This window comes from Schistocerca nitens, chromosome 12 (genome assembly GCF_023898315.1).
Source record: "Schistocerca nitens isolate TAMUIC-IGC-003100 chromosome 12, iqSchNite1.1, whole genome shotgun sequence".
In the NCBI taxonomy this organism is placed as follows: Eukaryota; Metazoa; Arthropoda; class Insecta; order Orthoptera; family Acrididae; genus Schistocerca; species Schistocerca nitens.
The window spans coordinates 8,562,041-8,588,356 of NC_064625.1; the positions used below are offsets into that span (position 1 = coordinate 8,562,041).

The following is a 26,316-nucleotide window of genomic DNA, read 5'->3' on the forward strand; positions in this document are numbered from 1 at the left end:
TACAAGTAGCATAAGGCGATACTTCAGTGTTTTCTAGGGTTCCTTGCCTCTATCTGTAGAAACGGATTCCTTACAGGATCGCTTTGTTCGTCTGTCTGTTAAAAACCTCCTTTCTCGGGAACCGGTAGACGTATCAAGTTCAAATTTACCTCACAAACTGACGTCTGTTATCTCTTGCCACTGTAAAGGTTTTAACCATCTAAGTCAATCCAGTCAAAAGCGACGGCCATGTACGTCGTACAATACTCGCGGACTCGCTCATGAAAGCCCATAGCGTACGTCCTGTTCGCCTAGAATCGTGAAATTTGCAGACACGCGCAGTTGACCCCAAAAATTTGTAATTGTCAGACGAAAAAAATATTTTTAAGTTTTTATCCATCTCTCCCTTTTTCCCAAGAAAAAAGTAGACATATCAAATTGGAATTGATGTCACATTCTAAAATATATGGTCCATTGGCGGTGTACAGAATACAAGCTGAGTCAATTCAGTCAAAAGTTACGGCCATTTATGTGACATATTTTGATACTTGTGAAGTTGCTCATGAAAACCCGTAGGGGATCTCCCGTTGACGTAGAACCATGAAATTTGACAAGAAGCAACTTTACACAGCACAAGTAAAAATTTGAAACTTGTTAAACTGTAATTACATGATATAAATAACTTCTTGCCATTTGAACACACATTGTATTCATCATCTGTCAGAAGCATGATTGACCAACACTACTGCATTCAAACGTAAAACATAGTATGTATCATGTCTTAGTCAGTAAATAAAGAATATTTTATTAAATCTTCATGTACATATGTAAACAGAAGTCCCCTGATCGCTTCTTTTTGTATGTCCCACCTAGGCTGAGGAACTACTATAGAGATTTGGATGCTGTCTTGCAATTCCCGAGTTCGACATCTTGCCAGTATATATACCAAAAACAGGGAAAATCGTTCATATACGCCGGCCGCGATGGCTGTGCGGTTCTAGGCGCTCCAGTCCGGAGCCGCGCTGCTGCTACGGTCGCAGGTTCGAATCCTGCTTCGGGCATGGCTGTGTGTGATGTCCTTAGGTTAGTTAGGTTCAAGTAGTTCTAAGTTCTAGGGGACTGATGACCGCAGCAGTTGAGTTCCATAGTGCTCAGCCATTTGAACCAAAATCGTTCAGATTCTCGATTCCATATATACAGGGTGATTTTTTTCCACCGTGTACAGACTCTAGGGATTGATCGTTGAGAGCATACAGAGCAAAAGAGGTCTAATGAACTTATGCCCAGAAATCCATGGTTTCCATACTATTTATTCAACTGTACTTTGTTTCAGAGACTGCGGTCTGATACGCGCTGTACCGTGCAGCCACAGTTACACAGTATGCATGGTTTCCTCCTAGAGGGTGGTACTGTTCCTCATACGTCATGCTCTAGCGCCCTCTCCTGACATAGTAACTGGCAATGTTCCGTCCGATTCACTTCTCTTGCTGACTCAGTTTGTAGTGGATGTGATACAACCTTGTACACACTGGTTCCGTATTCGGATTGAGAGCTTGTCGCCATGGTGTTTACGTACGGAAAGGCAAATGGCAACGGGCCGTGGGCTGTAGGTTGTATCAGGAGAGATATCCCCGCCGACAACGACCACAGCATTCAACGTTTTGCGACAGCGTTTCACCGTTTGTCTGAGACTGGGTCGTTTCAGGAAACAGGAATCGTGACGGAGGTACCCGAAATTTTCGGACAGTATACTTGGAGGAAAATGGGGTTAACACTGTGGGAGGTGACCGCCGTTTCATTACCAGGCAGTTGGCCCGCCAGTACAGCGTAAGCCAGACGACGGTGTGGAACATTCTCCATGATAACTGTTACTACCCTTATTACTTACAGTGTTTGTGTGCGCAGGGCTTACTAACGACAGACTTTCCACATTGGGAGCAGTTTTGTCACTGGTTTCTTCACCAGGCAGCCACGATTCCGGGATTTGTGTTATCCATCCTATTCACAGATGAGGCCCCCTTTACGCAGAGTGTTTTCAGCTTTCATAAGTCACATGTGGCATAGGATGTAGAAGCCCCCATGGTATGGTAACAGCGAATCATGAATCATCAGTATCGGTGAATCCGGAATGTGTGGCCCGCGATAATTGGCGACCGTATTTTTGGACCAGTCTTCCTACCATGTCGCCTAACAGACCGGAACTATCGACGTTTCTTACGGATGCATTTGCCTTCCATGCTGGAAGAAGTTCCATTACGATTCTAACGGCTATGTGGCTGCTACATGATGGTGCTCCAGCCCACGTTCGTGTCTTCCCCGGTCGATGGATCGGACGACGAGATCCAGTTGCGTGGCCTGCTAGTTCACCGGATTTCGATCCGTGCCATTTCTGGTTATGATGCCATTTCAAAAGTATCGTGTACGCAGAGCCCATTCCAGATGTGAAGACACTGGACCAGCTTATTCACGCTGGCTGTGACTCTATTCGGACGCAGCCTGGCTGACGTGAGCGTGTGACACAGGACATGCTATGGCGTGTACGTGCATGCGCTGAGGCGCATGGAAACCATTTTCAAGAAATACTGTAACTGTGTTTGCATGGTACAGCGCAGTTTCTGTAACAAAGTATGACTGAATAAATGGTCTCTAACATGGAAACCATGCTTTGCCGGACATAAGTTCTGTGTCCTCTCATCGATCAATCCCTAGAGTTTGTACACGGTGGAAAAAATCACCCTGTATATCTTCAGATGTGATTTTATATGAAAATGAAGTTTTGCACGGAATGCTGAGTGCGCGAGTCCTACTGGCACTTTTTTTACGTCACGATGTGACATATTCATTGACGTATTTTACACTTCATTATGTTTAATGTGTCTTACTGTACTTGTTGTTTGATGACGATGCATTTTGGTGGATTAATTGCATCTGAAGGTGGCAACTTGGTTCCTGCAATGTGAAAATTACTTTTTTTTTCAGCGATCGTGGCATAATAAATTATTAGAATGTACAAATCTTTGTGGATGTTTGCTTGCATTACGCGGTATCTTCGTCTCCTGAATTATTTGTTCCACATATTCGAATCTCTGCCTTCCCTCATAGTATTTGTGCTCTACAGCTCCCTCTAGTACCAGGAGAGTTATTCTGCGATGCTATAACAGGTGTCGTATCGTCTTGTCCCTGGTTCTACTCCTGTATATTCTTTTCCTCGCCGAGTCTGCGGAGAACCTTCTCATTCCCCGGCTTATGAGCCCACCTTATACTGAACATTGACCTGTAGCACCACATATCAAATGTTTCGATTCTCTTCTGTTCCGCTTTTCCCACAGTCCATGTTTAACTACCACACAATGCTGTGCTCCAAACTTCATTCTCAGAAATTCCTTCCTCAGATGTGTGATACTAGCAGATTTCTTTAGGGCTCGTGCATCCTCTTCGGCATCGCTAGTTTCATTTTTACATCCTCGTTGCTTTGTCCGCCTTGTGTCATTTTCCTTCGAAGCTAGAAGAATTGCTTCTCTCAGAGTACTCCGTGATGTCCCCTATTTCCGTGGGTCCCCTATTTTGGTAAGTTTCTCACTTCTGCTACTTCTCATTACTATCATGTTCCTTTTTTTTTTTTTTTTTTTTTTTTTTTTTTTTTTTTTTTTTTTTTTTTTTTTTTTTTTTTGCTCTCAGTCCATATTCTGTACTCATTATACTCATTAGACTATTCATTGCATTCATCAGATCCTGTAATTCTTCTTCACTTTCACTGAGGATAGCAACGTCATCTGCGGATCTTATAAGTGGTATCCTTTCACCCTGAACTTTAATCCCAGTCCTGAAACATTCTGCTCTTTCAGTCATTGCTTCTTCGATAAGTGAATTGAAAAGTAGCAGTTGGTCTTCTGATCTTATTTTCCCCTCTCGATTCTTGTGCACGTTGTACATTATCCGGATTTACGTACAGATTACTCCTATTTTCCTGAGAGTTTTGAATGCATCATTTCACTTTCCAGAAGGTCGTCAAATCAAAGTGTCGTAAGTGCTGCTTCCATTATCAAGCGCAACGTCAGAACTGCCTCTCTGATGCTCTACGTTTCTTGAAGCCAAACTCATGATTAACAGATTCTCAGCTTTAATTTCCATTCTTATACAATCAGCTGTCTTAAAGTATCCATCTTCTAAATTGTACTTTCATGTGTCTGACGTGTAGCACGAGCAACGCCAGTTCGATTTGGCACTTTGGTCAAAAGTTCAGTGTATGTTGGCAGTATCTTTGTTTCAAAGATCGGCGAATTGCTCCACATTTGAATAGGAGCGATGCCGCTATTCGATGATATTAGCAGGAATGGGCGAACCACGGCCAACTGTCAAGAAGAATGCGGTCGACCTAGACAGAAGCAGACGACTGAGCAGCAGTCAGAGGCACACAGAGCCCCATAGTCAACACTATCATTGATCCAGTGTGAAACTGGTGCTACAGTGGTCGCAAGGACCATTAATAGGAGGCTGACAGAAAAGGGGCTTCCATTGACATCTGTAGACCAAGAAGCCTGTTTGCACTGGTGTCAGGCACAGTTGGCCTGGAGGAACCGTCTTAAATGATGTCCCCACAGGGACTCATCATTCGTTTGTGGGCACGGGTTCCCGAGCTGGGGACTGGCAAGCGCCGCCAGTCCTCTGTTACTGTGATCTCCAGGCACGATTCAGCGACCTCTGTACTGTGGGGCAGTGGAACACTGGGTGTTTCGGAGAATGGGGGCCTTGGCTTCACCGCCTGGACCGCGAGGAACGTGCACACCTCTACGAAGAAAACCCTCAAACTCACTGTGCTACATGCTTGGGCGGAGGGGGCTGAATGGCTGTTGTGATAATAGTTTACAGTGGGGGCAACCTCTAGCAGGGCTCTGCATGGGTCGACATTTGTTTCCCTAGCGTCTAGTGGGATCTTTATGGAACGGCCTCATCAAACAGCTACTGCTGGATGGTCAGCTGTACTGCCAGGCAGTACCTACATCCACTGATCAGAGTGAGTTCAGTTGTTTAATCCTCCCGAGAAGTATCAGACTCACGGCAACAGGGCGTTAGTGTGCCATCGTAATAAAGAGATCAGGGGGAACCTTTGAGAAGATCTCCCTATGTTCACAAGGCATCGGAGGGTATTGCTGGGTCCCTGAAGTGTCAAACAACTTCGTAATGGAACACTTCTATGTGAAACTGTTAATTCAAACCAATTATCTAATCTTCTGGGATGTCAGGCCTAAGGTGACTAACCAGTCAAGGCTGAGTTGCATAACACCCGAACTTCTGTAAAGGCATGGTCAACTGTTCCAGTGTAATGGAGATGGACCCTGTGTAATTTTGAAGAATGGAAAAATATGGGCATAGCGGAAGTGCAGAACTGTATCAGGAGAGTCAATAGCACATTGAGAAAATCTGCAACATTTATTCTAACACCAGAATTTCCTGAACATAGACTTGCACACTATATCCATCTTCAGGTTCACCGATTTGTGCCTGACCCAATGTGATGCTTCAGGTCTCAAATATGTGGCCATACCACTATGCGAAGTAATGGGATGGCTACATGTGGACGTTGTGGAGGCTGAGCTCACAAATCAGGCAATTCTTGTACTCTTGATCCGAAATGTATAAATTGTTTCGGGAATCACCCAGCACCGAGCAGAAAGTGTGAGTTTTACAACGAGGAAAGGAAAATTCAGGAGTTGAAAGTCACAAGACGCATATCCTATGCTGAAGCTAAAAAAGCTTTCAAGCTATGCAACCTTCGCTTTTTGCTATTTGTTTTGCATTGGCCCTTAAGAAGCCAATCGCCAATCATGATGTCTGCGCAGAAACTCAGACCACAGATTCGAGTATGAGCACATTCACTTGTCAGTTTGTCAGTGTACCCTTGCGCAAAAGTCTACACTTGACCCATAAATCATTCAGAAGCCATTGGCGATGGGCTTACAACCTAATCACATACCGCTGCCCGCCATCGGAAGCCTACTAAACCGTTCCCTTAACCCAAGCAACCAACTCCTCCCACAAGTAAAGAAAAAGTCCTTCAAAGAATGGTTAAAAGTCGAAGAAGGTGGCTGTTAAACCTTCGGATAGGTGAACTCACTCCCCCTCAGATGGGGACTTCAAAGATACGGGTTTCCCATTGGAGAAACTGGAGAGTCAGGCAACAGCTAACGTTCTCCCTGACCACCCAGGCAAATCAGTCTCTGAGGGACAAAGACAAGACTGACCATTCTTAATCAGTGCCTCCCTTAGGGACTTCAGTGTTTCTGTGGAATTTAAATGGATATCGTCTACATTGGCAGAATTACAGCTCCTGATCGAGGCGAAACCATTCCGCATCTGCTTGAAAGAAACTCATTTTAAAGTCAGACACACCTGCATTAAGGCGTTACCACCCCTACAGGAACAATGGTATTACTGGAGACAGGACTAAATGTGGTGGCTGTTTTCATTGATGACAGAGGCCACTCTCATGACCCTCTTAACGTGGCCATACAAGCAGTTGCTGTGAAAGCCCTAGCACCCTTTAATACCACATTCTGTTCTTTATATCATCCACCTTACGATCCTTTGGATGCAAACGCACTGACAACTCCTCCAGGCTCTCCCACGCCTATTCTTCCTTGTGGGACACATCAATGCACATGATGTGCTGTGGAACTCTGCTATCACTTGCTCCTAGCGTCGAATTATCGAGCGATTCGTCCATTCTGAGAATATCTCCCTTTTGAATTCGGGTCATAGGACACGCTTTTCCGCAGCTGCCGGGTCTTTTCAGCCATTGTCCATTGTTTTTGCTCCCCAGCTGTTGCAGAATCGATTCAGTGGGAAGTGGCTACAGATTTACATTCTAGTGACCACTTCCCAGTGCGGGTCCATCTGCCAACTCGGACGGGTGATTTTTTTGACATATTGGTTGCTGAAACTTCCTGACAGATTAAAAGTGTGTGCCGGGCCGAGACTCGAACTCTCGATCTTTGCCTTTCGCGGGCAAGTGCTCTACCATCTGAGCTACCCAAGCACGACTCATCCTCACAGCTTCACTTCCAAACTTCACAGAAGCTCTCCTGCGAACCTTGCAGAACTAGCACTCCTGGAAGAAAGGATATTGCGGAGACATGGCTTAGCCACAGCCTGGGGGATGTTTCCAGAATGAATCCTTTCTTCCGGGAGTGCTAGTTGTACAGGATCTACAGGGGAACTTATGTGGAGTTCGGAAAGTAGGAGACGAGGCACTCGCGGAATTAAAGCTGCGGGGGGCGGATCATGAATCGTGCTTGGGTAGCTCAGTCGGTAGAGCACCTGCCCTCGAAAGGCAAAGGTCCCGAGTTCGAGTCTCGCTACGGCACATAGTTTTAATCTACCACGAAGTTTGTCAGCGCACACTCCGCTGCAGAGTCAAAATTTCACTCTGGATGACAGTCTTAGCTAGTGAAACCGGTCGTCAATAATAAATAGTATTGTGTAAATTGAGCGAGGAGTGGGGGAAAGGAAAGGAATTAATTATATCAGCTGCATCGCGACTTTGTGCGGTATCAGCGGTGACGAGTGGAAATGAGTGTAAGGCAGGGATTCCAAACCCCGGGATCGCCCTGCTCGCTAGGCGGGTGCGTTAACCACTTACCAACGTTATGTGCAAACTCCTGAAACTGATGGTGAGTCGGCGGCTCATGTGGATCCTCGAAGCTCGGGGCCTCCTAGCCGAGCACTAGGGGGGGGGGGGCTTCCGTCAGGGCCGCTCAGCGAGCGATAATTTAGTCTTGCTAGAATCGGCTATTCGTACAGCTTTTACTCGGCGAGAACTAGTTGCTGTTTTCTTTGATCTTCGGAAGGCGTACGGTACCACCTGGCGCCATCATATCCTTGCTACGCTGCACGAAGGGGCTTACGGGGTCCACTTAAAATTTTTCTACGGAATTTTCTCTCCAATCGCTCCTTTCGGATTAGAGTTGGCGCTTATTTTAGATCTGCTCATATTCAGGAGAACGGTGTCCCGCAGGGCTCGGTTCTCAGTCTTCCCCTCTTTTTGTTGGCGATTAATGGTCTTGCGGCTGCAGTGGGCTCATCGGTCTGTTCCTCTCTATATGCCGATGACTTTTGTCTTTATTACAGTTCCCCAAGCATCGGGGTCGCTGAACGGCGGCTGCAGGGAGCTATCTGTAAGGCACATTTTTGGGCATCCAGCTGTGGTTTTCAGTTCTCAACCTCTAAGATCCGAGTGACGCATTTCTGTAGTCCACCTCCATCCAGAGCTCTACCTTGCTAGTGAACCCCTTCGTATTGAGGAGACGCATCGCTTCCTTGGCATGCTGTTTGATGCTCAGCTCACTTGGACACCTCATCTTCGTGAGCTTAAACAACGGTGCTGGCGGCACCTCAACATCCTTCGCTGCCTCAGCCACACCGTTTGGGGGGCTGCACGAACAGCCCTCCTACAGCTCTATAAGGCCTTAGTCCAGTCCCGTCTCGACTACGGGAGCGTGGTGTACGACTCGGCAGCACCTTCAACGTTGCAGATCCTCGACCCGATTCTCCACTGTGGCGCCAGACTGGCGACAGGTGCCTTCCGCACTAGTCCGGTGACTAGCCTTCTTGTAGATGCTGGAATCTCTCCCGTAAGATACCGCCGACAACAGTTGCTTGCGTCATACATCGCCCGCGTCCATGCCTCGCCCGACCACCCAAACCGCAGGCTCTTTTTCCATATTCTGCACTCCCCTCCCCACGACGGCGGCCTAGGTCAGGTCTCCCGATCGCGGTCCGCGTTCGTTCCCTTCTCTCGAGTCCTTTCCCCTTCCTCCATCCTTCCGGCCCTCTTCTTCTACCCCTTTTTGATCCCTCCCTGGCTTGCGGCTTTGCTTGGATTTGTGCTGCGACTCCGTTCCACCTGCCAGTCTTCGTAAACAATTCCTGGGTCGTCTTACCTCGTTTCGCGATGCAGATGTAGTCTACATCGATGGTTCTGTGGTCGATAGACGCACTGGGTTTGCTTTCATCCTCGGCGACTACGTTGAGCAGCATTCCCTGCCTTGTGGGAGCAGTGTTTTCACTGCGGAGATGGTTGCTGCTTATCGTGCACTCGCTCACCTTTCCTCCTCCCCTGGGGAGTCATTTGTCATATGCAGTGACTCCCTGAGTGGATTTCAAGCAGTCGACAAGTGTTTTTCTCGGGACCCTTTGGTGCGCGGTATTCCAGATGCTGTTTTTGTTCTCGCCGAGTGTGGTCGTTCAGCGACGTTTGTGTGGACCCCGGGCCACATGTGCATTCCAGGAAATGAACGTGTCGATCGGTTGGCCAAGCAGGCCACCACTTCGCCACCCCTGGAGCTTGGTTTCGTGGAAAGATACCTCCAGTCAGCCCTACATCGCAAGGTCCCCGATGTCTGGAGCTGTGAATGGTCTGTCTTGAACACGCTAAATAAGCTCTGCACGGTCAAGTCGTCCACGGCCGTATGGAACTCGTCCTTGAGGGGCACACGTAGGGACTCAGTTGTTCTCTGCCGTCTCCGAATTGGACATACGCGGTTGACCCACAGCTATCTCCTTCGTCGTGAGAACCCGCCCAAGTGTCGCTGTGATGCATGGCTGACAGTGGTCCATCTTCTGATGGACTGCCCCCGTTTAGCCCCCTTGCGGCAGTCGTTTAATTTACTAGCTGCACTTCTAGGTTACGATGCCTCTATAGCTGACTCAGTTTTACGTTTTATCGGTACAGCTGGGTTTCATCACTCGCTCTAGTGTGGGCGGTCTCGCATGGTTTCCCAGGCTACACCCACTCTACTTTTAATTCTGACGTGGATACCAAAATAATGTCTTTTATGGTAACAAGTTGTGTAGGTACCTCTATCAACGCTTTCCGGCTGGAGGTTGTTCGTTTGTAGTTGAGTGGTTGACCTTTTACCTGATCCATCAACCACTGTAGTCTGTTATACTCTAGTCAACTATTTGCTCTGCTCCTTGTAAGTGTCCTCTATTTTGTGTTATTGCTGTGTTCATTTTAGCTCTGTACCCCTTGGTGTTCCCTCTGGGTGCAGAGGTTACGCTTTTACTGTATAGGCCTTTTACAAGTATGTCTGTTTGGAGCTGGGGACTGATGACCTCGATGTTCAGCCCCCATGAAACCCCAAAACCAACCCCAACCCCAAATTGGCGGGGAAGGGAGGAAGACTTTAATGCATTATGAACTGCTGAGCATGTGGGGACAACCTTTGTCCCCACCTGTGAGATTGCCATGCTGACTTTTCGTCGGGGCGCTGATGAGCACCATGTTGAGCGCCCCTCACCTCAAGTGATCCACCATCGTCATCATCATCAGTAGTGATCATTCCTGATTAGATGACTCTTGATGACCAGTGAAGACGTGTCTGGAGATGCCCCAGAGAGGGTTGGAGTAACACTACTGTCATGAACCCAATGATGCAACATCCAGGAGTGGTGATGGCCCAACAGCCAGGAGTGAGGGACTGGGGTGCCATTTGGTTTCGTTTGGTTGTGATCCGCGGCAACATTACGGCAGAGCGGTACGTCGACAATATTCCGCGCCCCATTTTGCTGCCCTTCATAGCAAGCCATCATGGGGTTACATTTCAGCAAGATAACGTGCACCCACACACGGGTACAGTTTCTATTCCTTGTCTTTGTTCTGGAGAAACCCTACCCTGACCAGAAAGGTCGCCTGATATCTCCCGAACTGAGAACGTTTGGAGAAATCTGGACAGGAACCTGCAACCAACTCGGGATTTTGATGCTCTTGGAAAGAATTTGGCACGATATTCCTCAGGAGGGCTTCGAACTACTCGATGCCAAGCCGAATAACTGCTTGCATAACGGCCAGAGGTGGACCAGCGCATTATTGACTTCGTCAGTTTGTGAAAGTTTTTCTTTTCCGTAAATTATCCAATGCTTATGAAATTGTAATCATTTGTGTGTCTGTTCGTGCGCATGACATCTACCGTTTTCTATCCCATCTGGATAATTCCTTTACATCGATTTTTTGTTTTTTCTTCTTTTTTCCAGAGAGTATCTAGTGTACGGAACGATTTACGAGGAAGAACCATTTAATTCTAATTACAGCTACGGTTGATGCCAGGCGGAGATTGGTTGTAAAAATTCTCGAGAAATGTTGTCCAGCGACAGAGTAGCTGGATTAGAAAGCCCTCGTTCGACCAGAGTTTTTGGCAACAGTACCAGATAGGACTGACACGAGGAATGCACAAGTTCGAAAGAAGGGTAAGGCTTTTCTTCACAAGTTCATTTAGTAAGCGCGAGAGCAGCCAGATGATGTCGAGCCGATTCCAGTGACAAGAAGCTAGAAGAGGGGCGTTCTGCATCACGATCTGCTCTACTGTTTAAATTCCAAGACCAGACATTCCTCGAAGAGTGAATAGATGTATTACTGACAACACAGATATCTCACGCAAAGACGATGGACGTAAAATTGGATTCGAGCCCACACGAAGGCTTACCAGCAATCGTGTTCCCGAGAACCATTCGCGACTGCAAAAGGAAAAAGGAAGACTTGATACTTGTACACAAAGTAGTCTCCGCAAAAAGCCATAAGGGGGAGCTGTACGCCTCCTGTATAAACGGCTCTAACACAGTGCCGTGGGGCACTGCCGAATGCACTTCCATGCCGGTCGCCCTCGTGCCGTGAAGAACCGAGAGTCCGTCCGTTCCTCCGGCAGCGCAGCGCAGCAGGTGCCGATTGCGACACCTGCGGCTGCAACAGCCGCCGCCGCTCCAGAACTGGAGCGGAAAGCCAGCGGAGAGCGGACCGTCTGCCCGACCGTCCGTCCTTTCGCCGCCGGTTACTTTTTTTATTTTTTTCCGGCTGGAGGAGGAGTCGACGCTAGTCTTTGTTTCCCGGTTCCCGGTTCAAGGCTCCGGCAGTTCCGGCCGTCCAGGGCAGAAGGACACTCCGGCGGGGCGCCCGCCATGCCACGCCCTCCCCTGCCTGCCCATTGTCCGACGCTAACTGTAACTCCGCGCGGCGGTTTCTCAACGTTTCGAAGTGTAGCGGGTTCCGTGGGAGTATTGTTTCCCGGACGGTCAGCTGTGCAAATGTCGGTATTCCGGAAGGTGGCGCGGGTGGTCACCTACAGCAACAAAGTTCGTGTGCAGGGATCAGAAAAAAGAACCTGGTGAGCTCGGAACAGCGTAGAACCGTCGGCTGACGGACCGCGCTTCTGAGCGTGCCGAGTTGAACGCACGGCACGCGTGCCTCGACGTGACTTCCACGACCGCAGCGCGCCCCAGCGGCAATTGTCGCCTGTGTCTGGCTCGCACATCACACTGTTTACGAAATGGATGGGCGTGTAAAATTCCTACGGTAGCTCCATCGAAACGCTCACTCCGTCCCTTACCTGTATACTAATCGTGTTCTGTCTGTAGTACACATAAATAAAGACTTCAATAGCAGTGAAGATGTTATAAAAGGCAAAGAAGAAAGTACCATGTCCAGTCAATAACGAGATTAGCTTATAAAAGTTCCATTACAAATAATGTGATACAAATTCACGACAGTACTCCACATAATACAAACATCGTCGTCATTCTCACGTTTTAGTGAAACCATAAGGTCATTCACTCTCGATTACCATTCCGCTTCAGTAGCAGAATATTTACAAAAAACTTCAAACAAGATAGTAAAAAATTTCCTGTTGGAAGTACTGCAAGCTATCTTGTCGATAAAGGCAACTGAAGATTTACAAAGCATCGAATATTACAAAGTATGATTCTATTTAACTAATATGAAAGTGTCAAGACAGAGCTGTAACACTACTGAAGGCTATTGCAAGTCTTCGTAGACTACTGTAGTTCTGAAACTTCCTGGCAGATTAAAACTGTGTGCCAGACCGACACTCGAATTCGGAACCTTTGCTTTTCGCAGGCAAGTGCTCTACGAACTGAGCTACCCAAGCACGACTCACGTCCCGTCCTCACAGCTTCACTTCCGCCAGTACCTCGTCTCGTATCTTCCAAACTTTACACAAGCTCTGCTGTAGTTCTCCTTGTAGCTTTGGTCACTTAAGAGGGTCATGTGTGTTGCATACCTATCGGGCGTCTTCTAATTTAGATCCACTTGTTTGTGTATGTGATCAGTCTCGTTCTAGATTCCTCTAGAAACCGGCAGTGGTGAACTGTTTAGAAACTGAGTGAAGATAACAAATGGCTGTGTAGATTACGGAACATTTTTCTTCTACATACGTATCCTCCTTAAAAATAAACAATATTTATGGCAAAACTGAAACCGTCAATGTTTAATTGTCGATTTGTAACGTGGAACAGAGGGATGCTGTAGTAAAAATAAAAGATACAGATTTATCCTACAGCGGTAGAAAACACAATTTCCTCAAAAAAGGTAAAATAAAAAAACGACAAAACAGAACACATCAAACATTGCTTCATTACTTCATCGACCTTACAAAATAATAATAATAATAATAATAATAATAATAATAATAATAATAATAATAATAATAATAAAGAAATAATAATACTAATAATTATTAGTATTATTATTTGATTACTTTCTCAGACTTTTTAGAAGTCTGGTTAAGAATGGAGTGATGCGGACCTTTATCAAGCGTCACTTCCTTTTTGCTGTACGGTACATGTTATATTGCATTTAGGAACTTTCGGGTAATTGAACATGTATCAATAATTACGGATTTCTGTAATTGTATATATATGTTTGGATGTAGCTGTATTGCATTGATGTATTGGTGGATATTGTGTGGTATGACTCCTGTAGTTGATAGTATAATTGGTATGATGTCAACTTTATCCTGATGCCACATCTCTTTGACTTCCTCAGCCAGTTGGATGTATTTTTCAATTTTTTCTCCTGTTTTCTTTTGTATATTTGTTGTATTGGGTATGGATATTTCGATTAATTGTGTTAATTTCTTCTTTTTATTGGTGAGTATGATGTCAGGTTTGTTATGTGGCGTTGTTTTATCTGTTATAATGGTTCTGTTCCAGTATAATTTGTATTCATCATTCTCCAGTACATTTTGTGGTGCATATTTGTATGTAGGAACGTGTTGTTTTATAAGTTTATGTTGTAAGGCAAGCTGTTGATGTATTATTTTTGCGACATTGTCATGTCTTCTGGGGTATTCTGTATTTGCTAGTATTGTACATCCGCTTGTGATGTGATCTACTGTTTCTATTTGTTGTTTACAAAGTCTGCATTTATCTGTTGTGGTATTGGGATCTTTAATAATATGCTTGCTGTAATACCTGGTGTTTATTGTTTGATCCTGTATTGCAATCATGAATCCTTCCGTCTCACTGTATATATTGCCTTTTCTTAGCCATGTGTTGGATGCGTCTTGATCGATGTGTGGCTGTGTTAGATGATACGGGTGCTTGCCATGTAGTGTTTTCTTTTTCCAATTTACTTTCTTCGTATTTGTTGATGTTATGTGATCTAAAGGGTTGTAGAAGTGGTTATGAAATTGCAGTGGTGTAGCCGATGTATTTATATGAGTGATTGCCTTGTGTATTTTGCTAGTTTCTGCTCGTTCTAGAAAGAATTTTCTTAAATTGTCTACCTGTCCATAGTGTAGGTTTTTTATGTCGATAAATCCCCTTCCTCCTTCCTTTCTGCTTAATGTGAATCTTTCTGTTGCTGAATGTATGTGATGTATTCTATATTTGTGGCATTGTGATCGTGTAAGTGTATTGAGTGCTTCTAGGTCTGTGTTACTCCATTTCACTACTCCAAATGAGTAGGTCAATATTGGTATGGCATAAGTATTTATAGCTTTTGTCTTGTTTCTTGCTGTCAATTCTGTTTTCAGTATTTTTGTTAGTCTTTGTCTATATTTTTCTTTTAGTTCTTCTTTAATATTTGTATTATCTATTCCTATTTTTTGTCTGTATCCTAGATATTTATAGATATCTGTTTTTTCCATCGCTTCTATGCAGTCGCTGTGGTTAACCAATATGTAATCTTCTTGTTTAGTGTGTTTTCCCTTGACTATGCTATTTTTCTTACATTTGTCTGTTCCAAAAGCCATATTTATATTATTGCTGAATACTTCTGTTATCTTTAATAATTGGTTGAGTTGTTGATTGGTTGCTGCCAGTAGTTTTAGATCATCCATGTATAGCAAATGTGTGATTTTGTGTAGGTATGTTCCAGTAATATTGTATCCATAATTTGTATTATTTAGCATGTTGGATAGTGGGTTCAGAGCAAGGCAGAACCAGAAAGGACTTAATGAGTCTCCTTGGTATATTCCACGCTTAATCTGTATTGGCTGTGATGTGATATTATTAGAGTTCGTTTGGATATTAAGTGTGGTTTTCCAGTTTTTCATTACTATGTTTAGGAACTGTATCAATTTAGGATCTACTTTGTATATTTCCAGTATCTGTAGTAACCATGAGTGGGGTACACTATCAAAAGCTTTTTGGTAATCAATGTATGCGTAGTGTAGTGACCTTTGTTTGGTTTTAGCTTGATATGTCACCTCTGTATCTATTATCAGTTGCTCTTTACATCCTCGTGCTCCTTTGCAACAGCCTTTTTGTTCTTCATTTATAATTTTGTTCTGTGTTGTATGTGTCATTAATTTCTGTGTAATGACTGAAGTTAATATTTTATAGATTGTTGGTAGGCATGTTATGGGACGATATTTAGCTGGGTTTGCTGTGTCTGCTTGATCTTTAGGTTTCAGATAGGTTATTCCATGTGTAAGTGTATCAGGGAATGTGTATGGGTCTGCAATGTAACTGTTAAATAATTTAGTTAGATGTGAATGTGTTGAGGTGAACTTCTTTAGCCAGAAATTTGCTATTTTATCATTTCCAGGGGCTTTCCAATTGTGCGTAGAATTAATTGCTCGGGTGACTTCATGTTGCAAAATTATCACGTCAGGCATTTGTGGTATCATCTTGTATGAGTCTGTTTCTGCTTGTATCCACCGTGCATGCCTGTTATGTTGTACCGGGTTTGACCATATGTTGCTCCAGAAGTGTTCCATGTCTGTTATGTTTGGTGGATTGCCTATTTTAATGTGTGTGTTATCTATTGTCTGGTAAAATTTCTTTTGGTTTGTGTTGAATGTTTGGTTTTGTTTCCTTCTATTTTCACTTTTTTTGTATCTTCTAAATCGTTTGGCCAAAGCTTGTAATTTCTGCTTCTTTTCATCTAATTGCTCTATTGCTTCTTGTTGTGAGATTTTACCTAACCGTTTTCGTTTTTTGTCTGATATTTCATTTCTTATAAATTGTGTTAGCTGTCCGATGTCTTTTCTCAGTTTTTCTATTCTGATCTGTAGCCTGTGTTGCCATGCTGGTTTTGTGTGTTTCTTCTGTGTGTTGGTTGGTTCTGATCTCTGCCTAGTGTGTATATTTAGTGTAGTGAGTGCTCCTACATAAACCAGTAGTTGTAACTCTTCCATTGTTGTATTTTCATTTATTTTGTTGTGTATGATTGTGTTGATAGTTGTTATTGTTGCTTCGACTTGTGGGTTATTTGGTGGTCTATGCAAGAATGGTCTAATGTCTGTATTTGTGTCTTTGTATTCTATATATGTCAGCTGAAATTTCTCTTCTATATCTAACATGTGTGTCACTTCGTGTTCTATTTGTGCTTGTTCTGGTGGCTGTCTTAAGATGTCGTTTTCCTCTGATTGTTTAATTGATGTGTGTTGTTCTTTGTTTGTTTGCTCTGGGATGTTTGAGTCCATTACTGTATTTTCTTCTTCTTCTGATTGCACATTATTTTGTTCTAGTATTTGTTGTACTTGTTGTTTGATGTTTTCTAATTCTGACTGGGGTATCCTGTTATTTTTGATTATTACACGGATCTGATCAGCTAGTCGTTGTTCTGTTAAAAATTTTAATTCTGGGTATCTGGTAATAAATGTTGTGTATACTTGTGATCTGTATCCAGTTGTGTTGGTTCCTAGGTTTGTTGCTTGGTAATAACAGAACATGAGGTGTCGATTAACTTCATCTGACCATCTCATCCTCTGTCTTTGTTTTCCTTCTAGGGTGGTTGCAGGAAGCATATCCTGCAAAACACCTCTATTTGGATTTGAATCATTTTCTAGTTGGCTAGCAGTGTCGTTACCATTGTGGGCGGGCATAGGGTTCAAGCGTCGTCCCCGACCATGACGGCGCTTGTCCGAGGCTTCTTTAGTTCTGTCCTGAACCAAGTAATCACACTAAAAGGGGGGTTAGCCCTATTATTATTATTATTATTATTATTATTATTATTATTAGTCGTAAAGCTCCCAACATGGAAGACGCTAAGTAAAGATGGTTCACTTCTGGGGCTTCTTATTCTTCTTGTTTGCCCACCAGGTCTTCATTCTTTGCGAGAATTCAGCTTTTCTTTCTTCGCTCCATTTTGTTCCAGTTCTCGGCGCTTTTGTCTCTGGTTTGACCTCCCATTTGTCAACTTTAAGTTTGAAATTGTTTCTTTTGTTCATGTCTTCAGTAGTAATGTTGGCTAATTCCAGATCTTTCTTTACATTTTTGATCCATTCTCCTCCATTAACAAGGGATGCTACGTATCTTACTATTTTTTTTGTAAGTCTGTGATCGGGAAGTCTCATTATGTGGCCATAGAATTTTAGACGCCTCTTCCTCATGTCTATCTCTATGTTAGAATATTCTTCAATTTTAAAATTTTTCTGTAATCTATACCCCTCTTTGGTCCATCTTGGTCCCAGAATTTTCCTAATGATTTTCCTTTCCTCTTTCTTCAGGTTTTCCATATCTGTTTTCCTTTTAAGTGTCAAGGTTTCGCTGGCATATAGCATTAGTGGTTTAATTACCGACTTATAATGTTTAATTTTTGTATTTATAGATAGACATTTTTTATTGTAAATGTTTTGGACCAGCCCTAGACCCCTACGAGCTTTTAATATTCTTTCTTGTTGTGAGTATTTTTCAGAAATTATCTCTCCTAAATATTTAAAGTATGGTACCCTCTTAATTTCTCCATATTTGGTTTGTAACTTAGAAATTTCTAGATTTGTTGTTGTAAACACCGTTTTCTCAAAAGATATTTGTAGGCCAACTTTTCCTGCACACTCTTTTAAGGTTCCTATCTGTTTGACTGCCATTTCACTAGAATCTGCCATTATTGCAAGATCGTCTGCGTATTATTATTATTATTATTATTATTATTATTATTATTATTTTGTAAGCTCGACGAAGTAATGAAGCAATGTTTGATGTGTTCTGTTTTATTATTATTGTTATTATTATTATTATTTCTTTCTTGTCTCAGACGTTATGTCTGGTTAAAAATGGAAGTTGACGCGGACCTTGATCAAGCGTGACTTCCTTTTAACTGTATGGTATATGTTACATTGCATTTAGGAACTTTCGGGTAATTGAACAAGTGTCAATAATTACAGATTTCTGTAGTTGTATATATAAGTTTGGATGTAGCTGTATTGCATTGATGTACTGGTGGATATTGTGTGGTATGACTCCTGTAGTTGATAGTATAATTGGTATAATGTCAACTTTATCCTGATGCCACATGTCCTTGACTTCCTCAGCCAGTTGGATGTATTTTTCAATTTTTTCTCCTGTTTTCTTTTGTATATTTGTTGTATTGGGTATGGATATTTCAATTAGTTGTGTTAATTTCTTCATTTTATTGGTATGATGTCAAGTTTGTTATGTGGCGTTGTTTTATCTGTTATAATGGTTCTGTTCCAGTATAATATGTATTCATCATTCTCCAGTACATTTTGTGGTGCATACTTGTATGTAGGAACCTGTTGTTTTATAAGTTTATGTTGTAAGGCAAGCTGTTGGTGTATTATTTTTGCGACATTGTCATGTCTTCTGGGGTATTCTGTATTTGCTAGTATTGTGCATCCGCTTGTGATGTGATCTACTGTTTCTATTTGTTGTTTGCAAAGTCTGCATTTATCTGTTGTGGTATTGGGATCTTTAATAATATGCTTGTTGTAATACCTGGTGTTTATTGTTTGATCCTGTATTGCAATCATGAATCCTTCTGTCTCACTGTATATATTGCCTTTTCTTAGCCATGTGTTGGATGCGTCTTGATCGATGTGTGGCTGTGTTAGATGATACGGGTGCTTGCCATGAAGTGTTTTCTTTTTCCAATTTACTTTCTTCGTATCTGTTGATGTTATGTGATCTAAAGGGTTGTAGAAGTGGTTATGAAATTGCAGTGGTGTAGCCGATGTATTTATATGAGTGATTGCCTTGTGTATTTTGCTAGTTTCTGCTCGTTCTAGAAAGAATTTTCTTAAATTGTCTACCTGTCCATAATGTAGGTTTTTTATGTCGATAAATCCCCTTCCTCCTTCCTTTCTGCTTAATGTGAATCTTTCTGTTGCTGAATGTATGTGATGTATTCTATATCTGTGGCATTGTGATCGTGTAAGTGTATTGAGTGCTTCTAGGTCTGTGTTACTCCATTTCACTACTCCAAATGAGTAGGTCAATATTGGTATGGCATAAGTATTTATAGCATTTGTCTTGTTTCTTGCTGTCAATTCTGTTTTCAGTATTTTTGTTAGTCTTTGTCTGTACTTTTCTTTTAGTTCTTCTTTAATATTTGTTTTATCTATTCCTATTTTTTGTCTGTATCCTAGATATTTATAGGCATCCGTTTTTTCCATCGCTTCTATGCAGTCGCTGTGGTTATCCAATATGTAATCTTCTTGTTTAGTGTGTTTTCCCTTCACTATGCTATTTTTCTTACATTTGTCTGTTCCAAAAGCCATACTTATATCATTGCTGAATCCTTCTGTTATCTTTAGTAATTGGTTGAGTTGTTGATTTGTTGCTGCCAGTAGTTTTAGATCATCCATGTATAGCAAATGTGCGATTTTGTGTGGGTATGTTCCAGTAATATTGTATCCATAATTTGTATTATTTAGCATGGCAAGGCAGAACCAGAAAGGACTTAATGAGTCTCCTTGGTATATTCCACACTTAATCTGTATTGGCTGTGATGTGATATTATTTGAATTTGTTTGGATATTAAGTGTGGTTTTCCAATTTTTCATTACTATGTTTAGGAACTGTATCAATTTAGGATCTACTTTGTATATTTCCAATATTTGTAGTAACCATGAGTGGGGTACACTATCAAAAGCTTTTTGGTAATCAATGTATGCGTAGTGTAGCGACCTTTGTTTAGTTTTAGCTTGATATGTCACCTCTGCATCTATTATCAGTTGCTCTTTACATCCTCGTGCTCCTTTGCAACAGCCTTTTTGTTCTTCATTTATAATTTTGTTCTGTGTTGTATGTGTCATTAATTTCTGTTTAATGACTGAAGTTAATATTTTGTATATTGTTGGTAGGCATGTTATGGGGCGATATTTAGCTGGGTTCGCTGTGTCTGCTTGATCTTTAGGTTTCAGATAAGTTATTCCATGTGTAAGTGTATCATGGAATGTGTATGGGTCTGCAATGTAACTGTTAAATAATTTATTTAGATGTGAATGTGTTGAGGTGAACTTCTTTAACCAGAAATTTGCTATTTTATCATTTCCAGGGGCTTTCCAATTGTGAGTAGAATTAATTGCTTGGGTGACTTCATGTTGCAAAATTATCACTTCAGGCATTTGTGGTATCATCTTGTATGTGTCTGTTTCTGCTTGTATCCAGCGTGCATGCCTGTTATGTTGTACCGGGTTTGACCATATCTTGCTCCAGAAGTGTTCCATGTCTGTTATGTTTGGTGGATTGTTTATTTTAATGTGTGTGTTATCTATTGTCTGGTAAAATTTCTTTTGGTTTGTGTTGAATGTTTGGTTTTGTTTCCTTCTATTTTCACTTTTTTTGTATCTTCTGAGTCGTTTGGCTAATGCTTGTAATTTCTGCTTCTTTTCGTCTAATTGCTCTGTCGCTTCTTGTTGTGAGATTTTACCTAACCTTTTTCGTTTTTTTTCCGAGATTTCATTTCTTATAAATTGTGTTAGCTGTTCGATGTCTTTTCTCAGTTTTTCTATTTTGATCCGTAGCCTGTGTTACCATGCTGGTTTTGTGGGTTTCTACTGTGTGTTGGTTGGTTCTGATCTCTGCCTAGTGTGTATATTTAGTGTAGTGAGTGCTCCTATATAAACCAGTAGTTGTAACTCTTCCATAGTTGTGTTTTCATTTATTTTGTTGTGTATGATTGTGTTGATAGTTTTTATTGTTGTTTCGACTTGTGGGTTATTTGGTGGTCTGTGCAAGAATGGTCTAATGTCTGTATTTGTGTCTATGTATTCTATATATGTTAGCTGAAATTTTTCTTCTATATCTAACATGTGTGTCACTTCGTGTTCTATTTGTGCTTGTTCTGGTGGCTGTCTTAAGATTTCGTTTTCCTCTGACTGTTTAACTGATGCGTGTTGTTCTTTGTTTGTTTGCTCTGGCATGTTTGAGTCCATTACTGTATTTTCTTCTTCTTCTGATTGCACATTATTTTTTCCAGTATTTGTTGTACTTGTTGTTTGATGTTTCCTAATTCTGACTGGGGTATCCTGTTATTTTTGATTATTACACGGATCTGATCAGCTAGTCGTTGTTCTGTTAAAAATTTTAATTCTGGGTATCTGGTAATAAATGTTGTGTATGCTTGTGATCTGTATCCAGTTGTGTTGGTTCCTAGGTTTGTTGCTTGGTAATAATAGAACATGAGGTGTCGATTAACTTCATCTGACCATCTCATCCTCTGTCTTTGTTTTCCTTCTAGGGTGGTTGCAGGAAGCATATCCTGCAAAACACCTCTATTTGGATTTAAATCATTTTCCAGTTGGCTAGCAGTGTCGTTACCATTGTGGGCGGGCATAGGGTTCAAGCGTCGTCCCCGACCATGACGGCGCTTGTCCTTCTTTAGTTCTGTCCTGAACCAACTAATCACACTAAAAGAGGGGTTAGCACTATTAGTGGTTTGTTCTTTTCGTCGCCTTTTACGACTGGCAGAACATACCGGAGGCCTATTCTTTTCCCGGGCCTCCACGGGGATTTTTTATTATTATTATTATTATTATATAGATTCTTTTATGTTTGCGCTTGTAAACTGTACTTGGATCGAAAGTAATTGCTTTGTTTACATAAATATACAGAAATTGCACTCTAAACTAATTTTATTAGCTATAAAGTGCAATTTGTATTTTTTAAGGATGTGAACTCCTCATTGGACTAGCACTGAACGATGTGCGGTTCTAATTTTGTACAAAACAAACAAACAGATGTCGTCTGCTCCCAGTTTCTCTCGCAGACAGTCTGTTTTCCTATCAGTTCTACCAATACTACCAGTAATTCTACCACTTACTACCTCTTTAGGTACTGTACCAAACCTACCGAACCATAGTTGCGGTAGAGTGCAACCGTAACCAGACCCTTTAGAAAACTATAGGGGCGTAAAAAGGTATCTATATCCAGTGAGATTCGGACTCTCAACACATCACCTGTGTTGTACAGTTCTACATCTCTGCCCGTTACGCTTCACGGACCACGATTGATTAATGACCATACGTCGCAGCTTACGAACGCCTGAAATTTTTAATCGTAGGTATGTTGTTATCCGACATTTGAATATAACAAATTCGTTGGTGGTTGCTAAATGTGCCGTTTCCTTGTAAAGGCACAGGCACCCTTTCATTATACGCAAGTCAGAGTAATTCTTTAAGCACCAATATGAAGTTTTCTCCTCCCTCCCTTTTATTACGGCGCAAAAAATCGCACAATTAACCACTGGTTTTCGAGAGACCCTCGATTTGCTGGTACTTAGAAACGGCACGTACAGTTATCGGCTCCAGCAGAAAGCCAATATGGCGTCTCGTGACTACTGAAGAGAGCCTCACGTGACGTAGGTGGTGTTCTTCCATGTTACTGGTCTACGTTCAAACGCGCCCTCGAAATAACTCACATGCTAGATATCGTTCTCCACGTTCGGAAACACACGCCAACGTACTCTTTTCGCGCTATGGCGTCGGAAACTCGACGTGATCAACACACGACGTTCGAAAGCGTGGTCTTGCGTGCCGACAGCTTAAGGGACGGCGAATCGAGCGCGGGTTTCCGGATAACCACGGGTCGCAAATGTACACTTGTGGAACTAAGGCCGCGAAACAACGGACAATTAGCGGCGACCGTGCGGATAGTGTCCTTTTAAGCGAACGTGCTGGAGTCCGTGTCCGGCAGTGCGGTTTTGTCCGACTAAGCGGCTGCCGTGGTCGTCGCGCTCCAGTGCTCCTGTACTTGTTACAAAGTCCATTCATGCTCTTTGTACGTTAGCAAAACCTTGAAACACGCTGTCGTTATTAGATTTCATTGTTAATAACGTTGCACTGAACTAGCTGTCTCCCCCCCCCCCCCCCCCACACACACACACAGAGAGAAAGAGAGAGAGAGAGAGAGAGAGAGAGAGAGAGAGAGAGAGAGAGAGAGAGAGAGGGGGGGGGGGGGGACTTGGAATGTTTGAAAATGATTGGAGGTGTAGACTGGAATGGGTTGTTGTTGTTATCTTCAGTCCAGAGACTGGTTTGATGCAGCTGTCCATGCTACTCTCTATCCTGTGCAAGCTTCATCATCTCCCAGTACCTACTGCAACCTACATCCTTCTGAATCTTTTTACTGTATTCATCTCTTGGTCTCCCTCTACGATTTTTACCCTCCACGCTGCCCTCCAATACTAATTTGGTGATCTTGATTCCTCAGAATACGTCCTACCAATCGATCCCTTCTTCTAGTCAAGTTGTGCCACAAATGTCTCTTCTCCCCAATCTTTTTCAATACCTCCTCATTAGTTACGTGATTTACCCATCTAATCTTCAGCATTCTTCTGCAGCGCCACATTTCGAAAATGGGATGGGTAGTGTCTTGAATGAGAGGTTTTAAGATGAACAGAAACGAAACAGTGGTAATGGAATCTAGTTGAATGAAATCAGGTGATGCTCACATGACAAACATGAACGATTAGGAGTTCAGACAGGAAGAGGATCGAAAGTTTTTACATGTGGTGCTACAGAATACTACTGAAGATCAGATGGGTAGATCACACAACTCGTGAGGTACTGAACAGAATTGGCGTGACAAATTTGTGCCACAACTAGAAGGGATCAATTGATAGGACGCATTCTGAGACATCAAAAAATGACCAGTTTGGTACTGGAGGGAAATGAAGGGAGGGGGTTAAATTGTTGAAGGAGAGAAGAGATGAATAGAGTAAGCAAATGCAGAATAACGTGGGTTGCAGCAGCTGTTCGGAAATGAGGCGGCTTCCACAGAATAGAGCAGCGTAGAGAGCTACTTTAAACCAGTCTTTGGAATGAACACCACGGCACACGCAGATACTGGAGTTCTCCTATAGCAGAAAACACTTACGTCCATTTCCAGTGAATCTAAACACTTTCTTTTGAAATTTTTCATAATTATAGATAAGAAAGAGCGCTCTGTAATTGCTTCAAAGAAAATTTAATAACTGACGTCGCAGCACGCAATACTATTTATTTCTATGATTATATGAATGTCTGAAAGAGACGACACCACGCCTTTATATCATCGATTGGCTTTGATGGGCAATGAATCCACCACCTTTAGTGTGTATGCACGATTACGTCCGGCCTCCTGCGGGACCCTCAAAGTAGCGAGCATGGTGGAGACAGGTGGGAGTGTGGTTTGGTCAGAGTGCCGAGACACTCCGCTCATTTGCTATAAACGCAGTGTCCGGGTGGCGCAGTGGTTAACGGAACTGTCCAGGGAGCAGAGGAGCCCGGGTCTGGAATCCCAGTCCGGCACACATCTTCACTCGTCGCCGCTGATTCTGCATAAAGTCGCGATGCAGCTGACATCATTAACTCCTTTCCTTTTCTCCTGTATTCCATCTCTTTCCTTTATTCCATCTCTTTACTCCATTTCTTTGCTTCATTCCCTCTCTTTGCTTCATTCCCTCTCTTTGCTTCATTCCCTCTCTTTGCTTCATTCCCTCTCTTTGCTTCATTCCCTCTCTTTGCTTCATTCCCTCTCTTTGCTTCATTCCCTCTCTTTGCTTCATTCCCTCTCTTTGCTTCATTCCCTCTCTTTGCTTCATTCTCTCTCTTTGCTTCATTCCCTCTCTTTGCTTCATTCCCTCTCTTTGCTTCATTCCCTCTCTTTGCTTCATTCCCTCTCTTTGCTTCATTCCCTCTCTTTGCTTCATTCCCTCTCTTTGCTTCATTCCCTCTCTTTGCTTCATTCCCTCTCTTTGCTTCATTCCCTCTCTTTGCTTCATTCCCTCTCTTTGCTTCATTCCCTCTCTTTGCTTCATTCCCTCTCTTTGCTTCATTCCCTCTCTTTGCTTCATTCCCTCTCTTTGCTTCATTCCCTCTCTTTGCTTCATTCCCTCTCTTTGCTTCATTCCCTCTCTTTGCTTCATTCCCTCTCTTTGCTTCATTCCCTCTCTTTGCTTCATTCCCTCTCTTTGCTTCATTCCCTCTCTTTGCTTCATTCCCTCTCTTTGCTTCATTCCCTCTCTTTGCTTCATTCCCTCTCTTTGCTTCATTCCCTCTCTTTGCTTCATCCCCTCTCTTTGCTTCATCCCCTCTCTTTGCTTCATCCCCTCTCTTTGCTTCATCCCCTCTCTTTGCTTCATTCCCTCTCTTTGCTTCATTCCCTCTCTTTGCTTCATTCCCTCTATTTGCTTTAATCCTCTTCTTTCCCCCATTCCCCATTCAATTTACATAATATTATTCATTTTTGACAACTGGTTTGGCTAGTTAAGACTGCCATCTTCTGATGTTTCGAACTTGTTATATATACTATTCCATTACAGTGTACATGACTGCACCTGATGTGTGATGCAGTCATAATGGAACAGGACATATAACAAGTTTTAAATATCAGACGATATCTTAACTCTTGAAACCAGTCATCAGGAGTAAACAGTATTGAATGCGACTTTGGCTGTTGAATTTTCTTCAAAACACTTTCTTTTCAGTAATTTTTGAGAACATTTCTCCAGGAAAAACAGGTGTCTAGCTAAAAGTACTTTAAAAGTGGCTTAAAAACAGTCTTGTCTGCAATGAAATATTTACAATGATTACCAGTTTCGATCAGAATATGACCATCTTCAGACCATTTGGTAGGCGGTGGCGGTGAATTGAACAGGTGTTAAGGACTACACAAACTTCAAGTTCGAGTAGTGGATGTTTGTGGAGTCACAAAACCTTCTCTGTTCACCGCCACCATCATGGTATAAATGGTCTGAAGATGGTCACATACTGACTGAAGCTAGTAACCGTTGTAAATAAATATTTTATTGCGATCGAGACTGTTTTAATCCGTTTTCAAAGTTTCTTTTCGTCTTTTAGCTTCTGATACAGGTGCTAA

At 42.6% G+C, this 26,316-nt stretch overlaps 1 protein-coding gene across 1 annotated transcript; it reads right to left on the minus strand.

Annotated features, from left to right (window-relative positions):
• Positions 1-24,842: 24,842 nt before the first annotated feature.
• LOC126215307 (ribosome-binding protein 1-like) lies at positions 24,843-25,658 on the minus strand. The gene has a single exon (XM_049941989.1). The coding sequence runs from the start codon at positions 25,656-25,658 to the stop codon at positions 24,843-24,845; it is 816 nt and encodes a 271-aa protein (XP_049797946.1).
• Between the last annotated feature and the right edge of the window lie 658 nt (positions 25,659-26,316).